The 17986-nt window shown below is 43.1% G+C and overlaps 1 protein-coding gene across 1 annotated transcript in view; it reads left to right on the top strand.

Annotated features, from left to right (window-relative positions):
* The first annotated feature begins 3334 nt into the window (after positions 1-3334).
* FBP2 (fructose-bisphosphatase 2) overlaps positions 3335-17986 on the top strand; it is a 41783-nt gene continuing 27131 nt past the window's right edge. The window contains exons 1-3 of the mRNA XM_077135161.1: positions 3335-3628; positions 10959-11121; positions 14941-15033. Of these exons, the coding sequence (XP_076991276.1) occupies positions 3459-3628; positions 10959-11121; positions 14941-15033 (426 nt within the window). The 5' untranslated portion in view covers positions 3335-3458. The remainder of the gene's footprint in view (positions 3629-10958; positions 11122-14940; positions 15034-17986) is intronic.

Raw genomic sequence — 17986 nt, 5'->3', positions numbered from 1 at the left:
ATTCAGAAAAAGCAGTAAAAAAAAAATAGAACAAAAATTCATACATACCATCCCCCTTACCCCTTCCCCTCACCAATCACCAGCATTTCAATCTACTGAATTTATGTTAACATTTGCTCCCCCTATTGTTTATTTATTTTTAATCCATATGTTTTACTTGTCTGTCGAAAAGGCAGACAAAAGGACCATCAGACACAAGGCTCTCACAACCACACAGTCACACTGCGACAGCCATATCATCATACAATTATCTTCAAGAAACATGGCCACTGGAACACAGCTCCACATTTTCAGGCAGTTCCCTCCAGCCTCTCCATTACACCTTAACTAAACAGGTGATATCTATTTAATGTGTAAGAATAACCTCCAGGATAACCTCTCAACTCTGTTTGGAATCTCTCAGCCATTGACACTTTATTTTGTCTCATTTCTCTCTTCCCTCTTTTGGTTGAGAAGATTTTCTCAATCCCTTGGTGCTGAGTTCCAGCTCACTCTAGGATTTCTGTCCCACGTTGCCAGGACTCCACACCCCTGGGAGTCATGTCCCACATAGACAGGGGGAGGGCAGTGAGTTTGTGTGTTGTGTTGGCTGAGAGAGAGAGGCCACATCTGAGCAACAGAAGAGGTTCTTTTGGGGGTGACTCTTAAGCCTAATTTTAAGTAGACTTAGCCTATCCTTTGTGGGGTTAAGTTTCATATGAACAAACCCCAAGATTGGAGGCTCAGCCTATTGCTTTGGCTGTCCCCACTGCATGTGGGAATATCAAGAATTCTCCACTTGGGGAAGTTGAATTTTCCCCATTTCTCACCATTCCCCTAGGGGACTCTGCAAATACTTCCCTATTCATCGTTCAAATCGCTCTGGGATTTATCTGGGTATCACTCCGGACAAACCTACAAAATCTCATGCCCTACACAAGGTTCCAAGTACTATGGTGTTCGATTATGCTGTCCACATAAGTTATATGAGGAAATGCACTAGTCAAAATACAAATTTTGTGCTAAATAAACATTTTTTGCTTGTCTCACACATATGTTAAAGTTTTAAAATACTAATTACCATCTATTTTCAACACCCTGCATTATTGACATTCCTTTGTTCTTCCTCATGCAGAAACATTTTTAAATTTGCACATTTAGTTACTATCATTATACACTCTAAGAATTCCTGGATTATACCATCTCATCTTTATTGTCTCTCTTTCCTTCTGATTTCATTTGTGCCCCCAGGCCTCCTCCCTCTATCATTCTCACATTCAGCTTCATTCAGTGTTCTAACATTATTGTATTACAGTTAGGTAGTATTGTGCTATCCATTTCTGAATTTTTACAATCAGTCCTGTTGCACCATCTGTATCCTTTCAACTCCAATAACCCAATATCTACCCTATTTCTATCTCCTGATGGTCTCTGTTACCAACTGAAATTCTCCATGTTCATTCGCTAATGTCAGTTCATATCAGTGAGACCATACAGTATTTGTCGTTTTGTCTCTGGCTAATGTCACTCAGCATAGTGTCCTTAAGGTCCATCCATGTTGTTACATGCTTCATGATTCTACTCTGTCTTACAGTTGTATAATATTCCATTGTATGTATATACCACAGCTTGCTTAGCCACTCTTCTGTTGATGGACATCTCAGCAAATACATTCTTAACATACAAACACTCCACACACGGTATACAATCAATGGCTCACAATATCATCACACAGCTGTATGTTCATCACCATGATCATTTTTTAGAACATTTACATCACTCCAGAAAAAGATATAAAAAGAAAAAACTCATACCTACCATACGCCTTACTCTTTCCTCTCGTTGGCCACTAGCATTTCCATCTACCCAATATATATATATATATTTTAACTTTGACATTTGCTCCCCCTATTATTTATCTATTTTTAATCCATATTTTTACTCATCTGTCAATATCATAGATAAAAGGAACATCAAACACAAGGTTTTCACAATCACATAGTTACATTGTGAAAGCTATATCATTATACAATCATCTTCAAGAAATATGCCTACTGGAACACAGCCCTATGGTTTCAGGCACTTCCCTCTAGCCACTCCAATACACCATAAACTGAAAAGGGAATATCTATATAATGCATAAAACTAACCTCCAGGATAATCTCTTGACTCTGAAATCTCTCAGCCACTAACACCTTTTTTTGTCTCATTTCTTTCTTCCTCCTTTTGGTCGAGAAGGTTTTTTCAATCCCTTGATGCTGAGTCCCAGCTCATTCTAGGATTTCCGTCGCACGTTGCCAGGAAGTTCCACACCCCTAGGAGTCATGTCCCACGTAGAGCAGGGGAGGGCAGTGAGTTTGCTTGTTGTGTTGGCTGAGAGAGGAGAGACCACATCTGAGGAACAAAAGAGGTTCTCTGGAGATAACTCTTAGACATAATTTTAAGTAGGTTTAGCCTATCCTTTGTGGGGTTAAGATTCATACGAACAAACCCCAAAATTGGGGGCTCAGCCTATTGATTTTGATCTTAGCACTTTTCATCTTCCCAGCCACTCTCTAAAGTAGAAGCTTTATGGTTATCCCCATTTACAAGTGGGGAAACTGAGGCTTCAAGGGGGTTATATGCACACCTAGGAGACTAATTTTGGAGCTCACAGCCTGGTCTGCCTGTCCTCAGAGAGAGGGACATACCATTACCTAGATACCCGGCCATTCTAACTGCAGTGCTTTCTAGGGGGTGGGGTGGAGGATGAGCTGGCGGTGGGGACTTTTCCTTTCTCTTTATATGTTCCTGTAGTGCTCCTTTTTTCCCTAAATAAGCAAGTACTGTCATTGTTATCAAACTGCAAATCTAGAGAATGTGGTTTAAAAATCACAAATTCAGGGTGAGGCACTGAACTAGGAATATATAGCTTCTCTTCTAGATTTGGTATCTCTTACGAAATTGATATTATGAAAGTGATTCAGGCTTTCTCGGGGAAGGGAGGAGGGGATGGAGGAGGGAAGCTCCTTTTCAGAGCCGAGGATCGCCGTTCCTTTAGTACATGACCTATGCCCCAGATAAAGTATAGGCCAATTCAGCCAAGGGAGACTCAAGATCTGCAGCAGATGTGCGTGACTAATCCTTTGGGGTCCTTGAACGAAGGGACTTTCTTGCTTTCTCTTTATTAACTGGGATTCCTCATCTCCTCTCTGTCACCAAACGGAAAGTAGGTTTATGTTTCGGGGCAGCGCTGTTCTATTTACAGCATATGGAGCATTAGCCGCCCTGGGGCCTCGGGGATCTGAGGTAGCCGTGAGATTTCCCTGAGGCCCGTCCAGTTATTTTGGTCACGTGGGTGGGAACACTTTCTTAAAGGTCCTGGCATGCCTAGCGTGGATCTGGACTTGCTGTGATTTAACCTGGAGGCACAGCCCTTAGAGATAAACAAGGTTTTCTGCAGGGAGACAAGGAGGATTTGAAAAAAACTCACCCCTACAATGACAGACCGAAGCCCATTCGAGACAGATATGCTCACCCTGACCCGCTATGTGATGGAAAGGGGCCGGCAGGCTAAAGGGACAGGCGAGCTGACCCAGCTGCTGAACTCCATGCTGACGGCTATCAAGGCCATCTCCTCCGCCGTGCGCAAGGCGGGCCTGGCCAACCTGTGAGTGCAGGTGGGGAGGTGGCGGGCGACGAGGGGCTGCGCTCTCGCCAGCCTGGAAACTCAGGAATCTGGCCTGGCAGGGGGAAGGGTGGGAAAAGCTGCAGTTGCTGGAGCAAGAAACTGGCTGGAAAGCATAGTTTCTTGGCAAGTATGTGCACCAGAGGGAAGCTGCATGTGCAATTTCTTTTCAGTTGTGTTTTGATCAAAGGACCTGTGTCTTGTTTCCAGGAAGCAGGAAATCACTCCAATACACCCCCCAGAAGGAAAGACACATAATGTTTCCAATGGTCATTGATGATTATGAGAACAAGCTTGGTACAAATAAATTAGATTATCACAACCCGTATTTGCGCAGGGAGAGTTTCTTTTTTTTTTTAAATTTTTTAATTAATTAAAAAAATTTTTTTAAAAATATGACAACAAAGAAACACAAACATTCTTAATATATGATCATTCCATTCTACGTATATAATCAGTAATTCACGATATCATCACGTAGTTGCATATTCATCATCATGATCATTTCTTAGAACATTTGCACCAATTCAGAAAAAGAAATAAAAAGACAACAGAAAAAATTCATACATATGTTACCCCTTACCCTTCCCTTTCTTTTTTAATTAATTTCTTTTTTATTTATGATACATAACCACATACAAACACAAACATTATCATATGATCATTCCGTTCTTGTTATATAATCAGTAACTCACACTATCATCACATAGTTGTACATTCATCATCACGATCATTTCTTAGAACATCTGCATCAATTCAGAAAAAGCAATAAAAAGAAAAGAGAAAAAAATTCATGCATACCATACCCCTCACCCCTCCCCTTCACCAATCACCAGTATTTCAATCTACTAAATTTATTTTAACATGTGTTCCCCCTATTATTTATTTTTAATCCATATGTTTTACTCATCCCTCGATAAGGTAGACAAAAGGAGCATCAGACACAAGGCTCTCACAACCACACAGTCACTCTGCGATAGCCATATCATCATACAATTATCTTCAAGAAACATGGCCACTGGAACACAGCTCCACATTTTCAGGCAGTTCCCTCCAGCCTCTCCATTACACCTTAACTAAACAGGTGATATCTATTTGATGCGTAAGAATAACCTCCAGGATAACCTCTCAACTCTGTTTGGAATCTCTCAGCCATTGACACTTTATTTTGTCTCATTTCTCTCTTCCCTCTTTTCGTTGAAAAGGTTTTCTCCATCCCTTGATGCTGAGTCTCAGCTTATTCTAGGATTTCTCTCCCACATTGCCAGGAAGGTCCACACCCCTGGGAGTCATGTCCCACATAGAAAGGGGGAGGGTGGTGAGTTTGCTTGTTGTGTTGACTGGGAGAGAGAGGCCGCATCTGAGCAACAGAAGAGGTTCTCTTGGGGGTGACTCTTAGGCCTAATTTTAAGTACGCTTAGCCTATCCTTTGCAGGATTAAGTTTCATATGAACAAACCCCAAGATTGGAGGCTCTGCCTATTGCCTTGGCTGTCCCCACAGCCTGTGAGAATATCAAGAATTCTCCACTTGGGGAAGTTGAATTTCCTCCCTTTCTCACCACTCCTCCAAGGAGACTCTGCAAATACTTCCCTATTCACTGTTCAAATCGCTCTGGGATTTATCTGGGCATCACTCCGCACAGGGGGATTTTCACCGGCACAAAGAAACAGCAGAAAGACTTGAAACTTCTCTTGATGGCTTTTGCACATGAGAGCATTTTATTTCGCGGCCCATGTCAGTACATTAGGAATCATTTACAAAATAGGTTATTCACAGGGCCCCAACCTAAATCTCTTCTTGCACCCTGGAAGGCAATCTCTTTTTGACTACATTTAAAACAATTTCTTCCCTTTGACCCTTTGTTCATCTCCTGCCCCTGGTATTCAGGAAGCTGGGCTTAGGAGAAGGGAAGAGGGACTTTATAGCAGAACATTCTTCCACTTTGTTCTCTTGCACGCTTTATCCAAGCGGGCTCAGAAGGTGGCAAAGTCCATGGTGCTGCCGACTCTCACGGCCAAGGGTCCAGTTTGAGTCTGCAATAAAAATAAACAGACTTTTATGTGGGTTTCCATTTCCCCTGTCCTGATTCCAGTGGAGAGTCCTTCAGAAATTGAAGGGATCCTTTTTCTTTTCTCTCGTCCCCAGAGGAAGAAATGACAAAATCCAATAATTTAAAAATATGTATTCTTAGCAAATTAGTGCTTTTAATGCGGAAACATAGCATGATATCACAAGATGCAATTATCACAAACGAAGTATAAATTTATTAGTATGGCTTGTCATGCAGGAATGGACCCAAGTTAAAGATGCACTATGACTGACTTTTTCTCTTTTTTTTGGTATGGTCTCATAACCGTATCTCTCTCCTCCTTGGGCAGCAATGGCCAAACTCTATGTTCAAGGACCGTTATGAGAGTGAGGTCCAGCCAGGCACCGCCTTTCCCTGCTCCTGCTGGAGAGTGACCTCCAAGCCCCGCCCATGGGCCCTGCCGGGCTTGGGGTCATTTGCTTGCTGACATCTTGGCATTGCCCCCCCCCCCCATATTAATCTGCTCCCCTGTGCAGGCTGCTGGGGTGGGATTTTGTGGCAGTTGAGTTTAGAGATGAAATGGGTTCTGGAGTTAGCTAATTAAGGTGCTCTAACTCAATTACCTTTTAATTAGCTTTTACTACGTAAAAATGGGGAAACTGAGGTCCCAGCAAAGGTAGAGCCACAATGAGAGTGAGGTCCCTTGCTGGGACCTGAGTTTCCCCATCTGTAAAATGGAGAGCCTCCGTCTCACGGGGCTGCTGCAAGTGTTAGTAAGGCCAGGTGATTGACAGGGCCAGTCCTGTAAGAAATACTCAGGTATAGCTGCTGGTTATGATCCCGGGAAATTTGCGGGCGGACTGGCGATGCCGCGAACTGACCACTAGATGGCAGGCACAGCCCGTGCAAACGGGACTTCGGGGCTTCGCGCCCTCTGGGGGTCGGACGCAGGGGGTCCCAGGTCTGGCAGAGCCCGGCTGTTCTGTCCATTCAGAGCTGTCCTTCCCCTGGTTTCCTCGGTAACCGGCGCTCGCGGTGGCAGCAGGAGAAGCCCATTGACCTGAAATCCTTTCTAATAAAATCAGATTGTTTTTAAAGGCCGCAGTAGCCCGTTGGCTGGAAATCTCTTCTTCCTAACAAGATATTCAGAATCTTCTAAAGGGACCCTGGAATTGCTTCTCAGAAAGGTAAAAGGTGGCATCCTGTTTGCTGCAGGCATACTTCTCTTAAGAATGGAACTTTCGCATGTTCCTGCCACTCTCCCAGACATTCCTTTCCTTACTCTTTTGGGAAGACATTTCTAGCCACAGGCTTGATAAGCGGGATTTAAAAGTTACCATTCTCTACTAAATTTATATTTTGACGAATGCATTTCCTAATATGACTTATGTGGACAGTTTAATTGAACACCATAAGTGCATGGAACCTTGAGTAGGGCATGAGATTTTGTAGGTTTGTCCAGAGTGATGCCCCAGTAAATCCCAGAGTGATTTGAATGATGAATAGGGAAGTATTTGCAAAGTCCACTTGGGGGACTGGTGAGAAAAGGGGAAAATTCAACGTCCCCATATGGAGAATTCTTGATATTCTTACAAGCAGTGGGGACAACCAAAGCAAGAGGCCAAGCCCTCATTCTTGGGGTTTGTTCATATGAAACTTAACCGCGTAGAGGCTAGGCTAAGCCTACTTAAAATTAGGCCTAAGGGTCACCCCCAAGAGAACCTCTTTTGTTGCTCAGATGTGGCCTCTCTCTCAGCCAACACGACAAGCAAACTCACTGCCCTCCCCCTCTCTACATGGGACATAACTCCCAGGGGTGTGGACCTTCCTGGCAACGTGGGAGAGAAATCCTAGAATGAGCTGGGACTCAGCATCAAGGGATTGAGAAAACCTTTTCCACGAAAACGGGGGAGAGAGAAATGAGACAAAATAAAGTGTCAATGGCTGAGAGATTCCAAACAGAGTTGGGAGGTTATCCTGGAGGTTACTCTTACGCATTACATAACTATTCACTTTTTAGTTAAGGTATGTTGGAAAGGCTGGAGGGAACTGCCTGAAAATGTAAAGCTGTGTTCCAGTAGCCATGTTTCTTGAAGATGATTGTATAATGATATAGCTTTCACAATGTGACTGTGTGAATGTGAAAACCTGTGTCTGATGCTCCTTTTATCTACCTATGGACAGGTGAGTAAAACATCTGGATTAAAAATAAATAAATAATGTGGGGAACAAATGTTAAAATACATTTAGTAGATTGAAATGCTAGCGATCAATGAAAGGGAGTGGTAAAGGGTATAGAAAAAAACATAGGGGAAACGAAGGCTAAACTATGTTAGGTAGATGGAAATACTAGCAGCCAATGAGAGGGAGGGGAAAGGGGTATGGTATATATGAGCTTTTTTCTTTTTTCTTTTTGTTTCTTTTTCTGAATTGATGCAAGTGTTCTAAGAAATGATCATGGTGATGAATATACAACTATGTGATGATATTGTGAGTTACTGACTATATATCAAGAATGAATGATCATATGGTAAGAATGTTCGTGTTTGTGTGTTGTTATGTTTTAAAACAATTTTAAAAAATAATTTTTAAAAAGTTACCATTCTCCCCTGCTTCTTCTTTCCTTCTCCTTACAGTGGGAAGAAGGGAATGCTACAGTGCTTGCCCCACCCCCCATCCCGAAAAAGCCTCTCTGGCTTTCCAATGCCAAAATGGTTGCAAAGGCTTTAAAGCTCATTAAAATGCTAAAAGATACCCTAACTGGAAGCAGTTGTCAGCCAATTGCACCATCTAGTGAATATTTCCATTCACTAGGTGGCAGGGAGAGTGTGGGAAAATGGGAAGGCATGATGTTTGCAAAGCAAAGTGGTCAAGAGTCTGGACCATTTCTAGCTCATTTCCAACAGCAGCCGCATCAAAATAGCATTTAATAACAGGAAGGTTGGGTTTGTGGTCCCTTTAAACTCTGATGCAAAGTGACCCAGTTTTGTTGTTTGATTTTTTGTTCTGAACCTAAAGGTGCAAAGAGCTACTCAGCAGTCTTTGAGGCCAGGCTTACCAGTATGATTTGCGAAGGCAGCTGGCTCATCACATCACGTTCACATCTCATCAAATCAGGAGAGAGGATGGGGAATGAGTGGCCCTTGGCTTATGGTAGATCATTGGTTCTCAACTCTGACTACTTGTAAGGCCACCTGAGGATTCCCTCAACAAAATTAATTAGTGAGCATTTATTGTGCACCTACTGTGCACCAGGCACCGTGGAAACAAAAAGGGATAAATCACATTTCTTGCCCTCAGCAAGGAGATAATCCAGCAAGAAATGGATTGTGAGCCAATGATAGGGTATGCCTGGAGGGTGGTGGGAACACATAGGAGGGCCCAGAAATGTCCTGGAAGGGAACAATAGGGTAAGGAGGCAGGAGATGATGGTGGGCAGAGTGTTCTTACATGGACATGTTCTGAGTGAAGGGAAAATGGACGGGAGGAGCTTGCTGGAGACCACAGGACATTTGCACTTGTTGGGATGCAAGAGGGGTGAGGAAAGGAGTGGCTGAGATAGTAGCTATGGGGCAAAGATGAGCAAGAGGATGGAGACTCTTGTTTGCAAAACTAACCTGCTAGGAGTTGGCCCTGGAGACAATCATTTGCCACAAATGTTTAGGCAAGCCCAAAGTAACTTTAAAATTATGATCAAGATAATAGCCTGATGATTCTATAGCAAAAATGTAAACTCACTCTCATTTATTCATTCCACATATATCTACCAATAAATCGTTCTAGATGAGGAACATTCATCTAGAACGTTCTAGGTCTTATTCTAGATGAGGATACAGGGATGAACAAAACAGGAAAAAAAAGAAAAGAAAAGAAATTCCCTGCCTTTACAATAAACAAATATCAGATGGTAGCAAGGATTAGGGAGGAAAAATGAAACAGAAAAAACATGGAGTGGGGGATGAGGGGCAGGAAGGCCTCCCAAGAAAATGGTTTTTGAGTCAAGGCTTGAGTGGTGTCATAGCCCCTTGGCTGTTGGAGGGGAGAATATCCCAGGCAGAGGGGCACAAATGCAAGATCTTAAGACAGGTGTGTGCCCATGTTCGTTCCAGAAACATCAAGAGGCTCAACGAGGGTGAGGGGGGCAGGACAGTGCTGGGACAGAGGTACATGGATGGGGTCTGAAGCCCACTGTGAGGGCAGAGGCTTTCATTCCAGGTGAGACAGGTCCAACTCCCAACTCACCTTTTTCGAAGGACCCTTCCAGCTGTTGTACGAGGAATACCCTGAAGGGGGTGAGTGGGGATACAGGAAGACCTTTGCATGTTCATGTTCTAAGATTCTAGATACAATTTTTATCATAGCACTCTTTCTTATATTGCTTGGGCTATGTATAGCTGCTATGACAAACACCATAAAGGGGGTTGGACTAGTAACAGGGATTCCTTGGCTCACGAGTTCTGAGGCTAGAGGATTTGCTCTTTCCTGGAGTCAGTTATCTTCTGGCTGGTCAGCGTCTCTGTGGTTTCCTGGCTTTGCCAACACATGGCAATGCATATGGCGGCACCTTCTCCTTTCTCTTCCTAGTTCTGTTGACTTCCAGCTTCTGGCTGCTCCCCATGGAGTCTCCTTCCGTTTCCAATTTCCTTTGCCAATAAGGACTTCAATCATATTGGATTACAGCCCACCCTGGTTCAGTTTGGGCACACCTTAACTAATGACATCTTCAAAGGTCCTATATACAAATGGGTTTGTGGAGGACAGACAGGCTTTGGGGAGGAACACAATTGTGTCCCCAGCAAGATGATAGTGAAGAACCAAATTAAATTAGTTACGCTCCGCCCCAAAACTTCTTTCTAAATTCAACTAACGCCAAGCTACCGCAGGACAACTTTTAACTTAATCTTGCAGAATACTTTCTGAGGCCGATTAACCAATACTTGAAATACCACTGCGCGGCCCTTTACTTTTAGGAGACACTGGTTATGGTGGTGTGTCTGATTTTATAAACTTTCTCCACCTGCCAGTGGTGAACGTAGGTTTGAATTTTAGCTTGAATTGGGTTTATTGGGAGAATATCCCTGTAATAGCCCTGTAAAGGAAGTAAGATCGAGAATCACCATTATGAGCTATACTATGCGTCTTCTCTTTTGGAGACCCCAAAGAAATGAAAGGAAAGGAAGGATAGGAGTAGCCCTTGTTTAAGTTGGTGTCTTGGTATGTAGAGTGATCCGCTGGAGTTAGGGCTTCCTTTGGGATTTCATTCAGCCTCTTCTCTTCTTAGATATGGAATTGCGGGAAGCGTGAACGTCACGGGAGACGAGGTGAAGAAACTGGACGTGTTGTCCAACTCCCTGGTCATCAACATGCTGCAGTCCTCCTACAGCACCTGCGTCCTGGTCTCGGAAGAGAATAAGGAGGCTGTTATCACAGCCAAGGAAAAGAGGGTGCGCACTGTGGGACAGGCTGTACGCTGCGGGGCAGGCTGCAGTTCCCCTGCTTACCAGTGCGGGGCGCTGTGGGGTGGGGAAGATTGGTTGCCTTTTTAAGTTTTTCTTTAGTTTCTCGCATTTTCCTTCTATTTCTTAACACCAGTTTTCTGGTAACAAGGGATGACATATTTCTTCAGTTAGCAGTCTTGTGCAATTTAGTGAGAAAAGGACTCCTTAGCTGGGCAGTGATTCATGTGGGAAGAATTGCCTGGTGAGTTGTCAAAAACACTTCGTGAGAGGGTGTGTGAGTTTTTGCTGCCTCTGTCAGTAATATGTGGTACAGCATCTGGGCTTGAAAATTTCAGGGTCCTGTAAAAAGTAGAGCTAACAGGAAGTGCTGTATCATATATATGGGTTCGTCCACTTTTCACCCCCCCACTCCCATCCTACAGGGTTATGATTAAAGCAGAGATTTCTTCATGCCTGAAAACTGTTAGACTAATCTAGAAAGGAAATTATATGGACAGGGAACTCTTGCCTAATTCACGGGTAAAGCTGGTTAGTGCAGGGGCATGGCTGGGGAAGGTCCACATTTTGCTGTGGGTTCACAGTTTATTAAAGAGAGAGTTTAGCTGGGAGCCCCAAAATTCAAACAGTGTCCAGCCACAATTCAGTAATACAAAATAAACAGAATAAATGGATGAGGTGCCATTTCTTTATGAGTAGGTGAAGGGAATGAAATGGTTAGATAAAGCTAAATATTAAGATAACCCTCATTATTAACACCTACTGTATGACAAGACACTTTATGCTGGTTAGCTCACAGAATTTAAGTTGAATCACACCTATTATTGTCAACTTTGTCTGATATGGCCCCTTTTTTCTCTCTCCTTTCTAATCCCCACCATTTTCTTTCCCCTTGGTCCTCATGCTATTTCTTAAATATTCCAAGCATCTTCCCACCCCAGAGAACACTCACTTATCTGTCCACAGTTCTGCTCCCGAGTCTGCTGAGAGGCTTCACGCCTTAACCTTATTCAGGTTTCTATTAAGTGTTACCTCCTCAGACAGCCTGTCTCGGCCGTGGTATCTGAAGTAGTATCACTTCCATCACTTCTCCTGAGCCCCTCACTCCACCTGATTTTTCTTTAGAGCACTTATCACCCCTGTGCATGTGTGTGCTTCCTTATGGAGTATATGTTTTGTTTCCCCCACTGGAATGTCAGCTCCATGAAATTGGAGCCTCTGGATTCACCACGGAAATCCAGGCACCTTGAGTTATCCAGTTCAGGCTGGATGCTCAACAAACACCTGTTGAATGAATGAATGAAGTTCATTGGATTATTAATGGGGAGGTTGGGGAATTTCCAAGTTTGTGGAAATTATTCCACTTTTTATGTTTTGTTCCCCCCCCCCCCCCCCACCAAACAAATACCCTCTGGCTAAGCAAGAAGATAAAAAGAAAGAAAGCTCAAATTAAGCTAGGGCACACTCATTGAAAAGCCAGAGAAATCAATTTTAGTGGAGAGACAAAAGACATCCACTTGGGTGTTTTATTACCAGTGTTTAATTAGCCAGGAGATGCTGCACGCAGTAGGCGTGTAAAAACTATCCGGTCATTTCTTTCTATGCCTGAGACAGCAGTGAGGAGAGCTAACACGCCTATCTGAAGATTCAACCTGTCATAACTTCCAATCTCCCCGTTAGGCAGGTGGGTTGAAGGTAGCGAAATCCAGAATAGTATTTTCATTCTGACATATTTGTGCATACTTGCTATCTTAATAAGACAAACCCAGAGTCTCTGGGATGTTGTTTGATGATTTTCTGGAGTCTTTTGGCAAAAGTGCTCCAAAATGGCATTCAAGATGAAAACACCTGTATGGGGCGATAGAATTATCAGTAAATCGATACCTGATTTTAACTTGGACATGAGTAGAGCTACCCTGAACATCTTGGGGGCAGTAACCCAAACTTATCTCCAGCTTCAGCTTCCGTGCAAGATAATTGCTTCAGAACCCGTTTCCTAATACACAACTAAAAACACTGAGTCCCCAGTGGGCTAAGGTAGGAGGGGAAGGTGGGCCAGATCATGCAAAGGAGAGGATGGGACTTTGGGTGTCCCCATATGGGCATAGGTAATGTATCCATGGGCAGGGTTGGTCCTGAGCCACAGAATTCAAATTTGCTGATAAGCTCTGCCCTCTTTCGTTGATTGCACTGTTTTGTTGATGATATCCCGTCCATCTAAATCTCTTTGATTTAGAGTTTTCTGCCTTAGGCAACTACTTACATAAAGTAATTATGCTTGTACAAGGGGCATTTCCCAAACCTGGGTTTGTTGCCCCGCACGGCTAACAAGAAGTCACACTGAACTACTGGGCTGAGGAGAAAAGAGAGGTTTGTAGGGAAGGCTGGGGAGATTTCCCAAATCAGCCTCCCATCAGAGAGAAAGAAAATCACCTTAGTTAACAGGTGTTCTAGTTTGCTAGCTGCCGGAATGCAATATACCAGAAACGGAATGGCTTGTAAAAAGGGGAATTTAATAAGTTGTTAGTTTACAGTTCTAAGGCTGAGAAAATGTCCCAATTAAAACAAGTCTATAGAAATGTCCAATCTAAGACATCCAGGGAGGATACCTTGGTTCAAGAAGGCCGATGAAGTTCAGGGTTTCTTTCTCAAGTGAGAAGGCACATGGTGAACACAGTCAGGGCTTCTCTCTTGCCTGGAAGGGCACATGGCGAACACAGCGCCATCTGCTAGCTTTCTCTCCTGGCTTCCTGTTTCGTGAAGCTCCCCGGGAGGCGTTTTCCTTCTTTATCTCCAAAGGTCACTGGCTGGTGGACTTCTGCTCTCTCCATATCTCCATTCTCCAAAATGTTTCCTCTTTTATAGGACTCCAGAAACTTATCAAGACCCGCCCAAATGGGTGGAGACATGTCATCACCTAATCCAGCTTAAGAACCACTCTTGATTAAATCACACCTCCAGGGAGATGATCTGATTACAGTTTCAAACACACAGTATTGAATAGGGATTATTTTGCCTTTATGAAATGAGATTTACATTAAAACATGGCTTTTTTAGGGTACATACATCTTTTCAAATCAGCACAGCAGGTAACAAAGGTCTGGAGAATTTCAGTAGTTTATCTTAGTTATGTCCTGTTTTCTTCAGGATTGACACCCTGTGGCACCTGGGAAAGGTCCCTCCGAGCCTATAAAGGTAGATGAAAGGCTTGTTCTTATTTGGGATGTCTAGGGCAGAAAGCTTATTCAGGTGTGGGTGCAGACTTTACATTTACATATTGCTCCTTTTTTTGAGACTAAGAGCTCCCGTCAACATCCTGCTTCCATCTTAAAATTACATTCGACGGCTGGGGTGTGCAAGTGTGGGTCAGTGCATTCTCGCCTGCCACGTGGGAGACCCAGGTTCAATTCCTGGCCCATGCACTTCCCCAAAAACAAACAAACAAGTAAAACAAACAAACAAAACTTCACAAATGGTGCCAAAATAATGGGATACTCACATGGGAAAATAATGAAATGTGACATACAGCATACAAGAAAAAAAGAAAATTACATTCAATGGCTGTTTTAAAGGTTACATTTTAAGACTACTTTGCAATTTCCAGCTTACTTGTAGTTTTCTTTTCTTTTTTAGCATGGGCAGGCACTGAGAAATGAACCCAGGTCTCCAGCGTGGTAGGCGAGAACTCTGCCTGCTGAGCCAGCATGGCCCGCCCTTACTTGCAGTTTTAAAATTATGTGTGAATGTTACTGTTACATAATGATCGGAAGATCACCTGATTGTTGGTTCCTCGCTCTGTTCATGTAGGGCAAATACGTGGTCTGCTTTGACCCACTGGATGGCTCTTCCAACATTGACTGCCTGGCTTCCATCGGAACTATATTTGCGATCTACAGAAAGGTGAGTAGAGAGGCTGGCATTTCATGCCTCCTTCCTGCGGTTACTTCCTGGAAGTAGAGTGTGGAATTCTAAGCTTTGTCTTTATACCACCTAGACATTTAGGCAAATCGTAAAGCTCACTGCTTCAGAAGAATTGAATTGGTGATTCTCCCTCTACCTTCTTCAGAGAATTCTTGTGATGATAGACAGGGCCTTGTTTTGAAAATCTGGATGGCTACACAAATGTCAGGCACTGCATTGGGTTCGGGCAGCATCCACAGCCTCTGTTTCTCTGTGTATCTTCTATTCATACTGTATGAGTTTTCTATTGCTGCCATAATAATTAGCCACACATTTATTATGTCCCCCGTTTATTATGTCCCAATTCCACAGGTCAGAAGTCCTGCAGGGTTGGCTAGTTACTCACTATTAAGGGTCTCATAGAACCGAAACCTAGTATCAGCTGGGCTGGCTGTTATTAGGAGGTTATGGGAGAGAGAATCCGCTTCCAGTCTTATTTAGGCTGTTGGCAGAATTTAGTTCCATTGAGTTGTAAGACTGACATCCCCATTTTCTTGTGGGCTCATCTGCGAGGATGGTTGTCAACTTCCAGAAGCCACCTGCATTCCCACCTGCTCATCTCATAGCCAGCAAAGGTGAGCTAATCCTCACCCCTGGAATCTCTCTAACCTCCCTTTTGCCTCATCTTTCCTGCCTCATCTCTCCTGCTCCAGTCACAGAAAGTTCTCTGCTTTTTAAGGGCTCATTTGCTTAGGTTGGACCCACTTGGATGTCTCAAGATATTTCTCCCTATTTTAAGATCTGCAACCCTAGTCACATCTGCGTAGTCCCTTTGGCCATATAATGCAATGTATGCACAGGTTCTGGGGATGAATACTAGATGTCTTTTGGGGCCATTCTGCCAACCCCATAAACCTCCCAACAGTGAAGAGCCTGTGGGTTGGTTTGAGACCGTCTATTATGACCAGAAACTTCATGTGAGATCATTTAATGCAGGCTATGCGGCTTAGCTACACCTCAATTAGGGGTCAGTCCTCACTCCAATCTGGTGGCTGGGCCTCTGTTCTTGGGGATTTCACATAGAAGGCCAAGGGCACTTGAGAGTTTCATAGATTTCTCAGTTGAGTAACTCGTCCTCAGATAAAGTGTTGGGCTGGTTTTAGAGACTCATATGTCTTGCCCCAAAGCACACGTTTTTCCCACTAAAGTACTCAGAAAAAAATCAAGCGGAGGCATTGCTTATTTCCTGTACTACTGTTTTAGTTTGCCAAACCTACTGGAAAGCAATATACCAGAAATGGATCGGCTTTTATAAGGAGGATTTATTTAATTACAAATTTACAGTTCCTCGGAAGAAAGGCAGTTTGCTTTCATATGGGTTTCTCTGTCACATGGGAAGTCACATAGTGATGTCTGCTGGGCTCAAACAGCTTTTCCCAGGGTGTTTCCTCTCTGCATCTCCAAATGTCTGGGTCTGTGTTGGCTCTGAGCTCTGGGTTGATGTGTGCTGGGCTGCTGAGGTCTCTTCTGAACTCTCCATTAAGCCCCCAGCTAATTAAATTAAACATCGCTCATTGTGGAAGGGACTCCCCTTAGCCAACTGTAGGTGTCATCAACCATAGATGAATTTCACGTGCTCATGATTTAAGTCCACAGCAACACAACAACTGGGCACCGTCATCTGCCCAAGTTGACACCTGAGCCTAACTACTATACCTACTAACTTACCACTGATTACTTAATGTCTGCATATTTTTTTTATCTCTCCTTCTGGATTCTAAACTCAGTGGAGGATTGGGTGTGCCCTATTGTACCTGATCTAGCACATTCTAGAATTATTGACCCTCAGCAAATATTTGTGCTTGATGAATTATTGTCCCCCCGACCAAAAGAGGCCAGCATTTGATTTTTAGGATTTCAAGGAGAAAATAGGCTGCATCCTACATGTCAGCCTATCAAAAGTTTGGCAGAAAATGAACCTTAGCAGAATATGTAAGTTAACCTAAACTTCACTTTCTGAGAAGAAAATAGGAGGCAGCTAAATCACTTTTCTCTTGTAGTACAAACTACAAGCCCAGTCATCCTTGGCTGGAGGAATCTCTAGGAGATTTCCTTTCCCAGTTTTTTTCTTGGGAAGAGAAAGAAGGAGACTTTGGCTGAGGGAGCAGAAGAGAAGGACCTAAGGACACTTTCTCAGGTAGCTGAGAAGTTAAAGACTAAGATAATGTTTTGGTGTTAAAAAACAGATAAGTGTGTTAAGGAGCTTTATTTCTCTCTTTCAGGTATAGCTTAGGAATAAAAAGAAACAGTGCAATATTTATGAGATTTTTACAAAGACGTCCAATTGTAACTTACAGGTGGATTTAAATATTCATTTTATCACTACAGCTAATATTCTTGACAGCTGATCGTGACCCAGGCAATGTTCTACACACACAGTGTTCCTGGGATAGTTTCCCCCACAACCTCATGAAGTAGGCACAGATACCACATATCCCTGTTTTTGGCTGATGAACAAATACAAGCCCAGAGAAGTTAAGTAACTTCCCTAAAATCACCCAGCTGGTACATGGCAGATCAGGAATTCAAACCTGAATAGTTTAACTCCACCATTGTAGCTTTTATCTTCTTAAGACTACTTGGTTGAAAGACAAAGGACTATTATTATACTTGCTATGATGTCATCCTTGAAATTAGGTAAGTTTGAATAGAGATTTCATTCTACATTTTAGATAAAATGTAGACACTTTGTGATGAGCGAGTTATTCAATTGCTGAGGCTTGACTTTCTTTATGTGTATCATGGAGATATTAATGATGGTGATCTCAGCAAGGGGTTGACTATGTAGAAGAAGACACTGCACGAAATCAGAGCTCAGTGATCTTCATTTATTATTATCATGGTGAAAGAGCATGACTTCTTATTAAGAGGGGCCTGTGGTTTTGACATCTTG

Source organism: Tamandua tetradactyla, chromosome 2 (assembly GCF_023851605.1).
Source record: "Tamandua tetradactyla isolate mTamTet1 chromosome 2, mTamTet1.pri, whole genome shotgun sequence".
Lineage (NCBI taxonomy): Eukaryota > Metazoa > Chordata > Mammalia > Pilosa > Myrmecophagidae > Tamandua > Tamandua tetradactyla.
The sequence above is the reverse complement of the archived record's forward strand: the minus strand, read 5'-3'. Positions and strand labels throughout refer to the sequence as shown.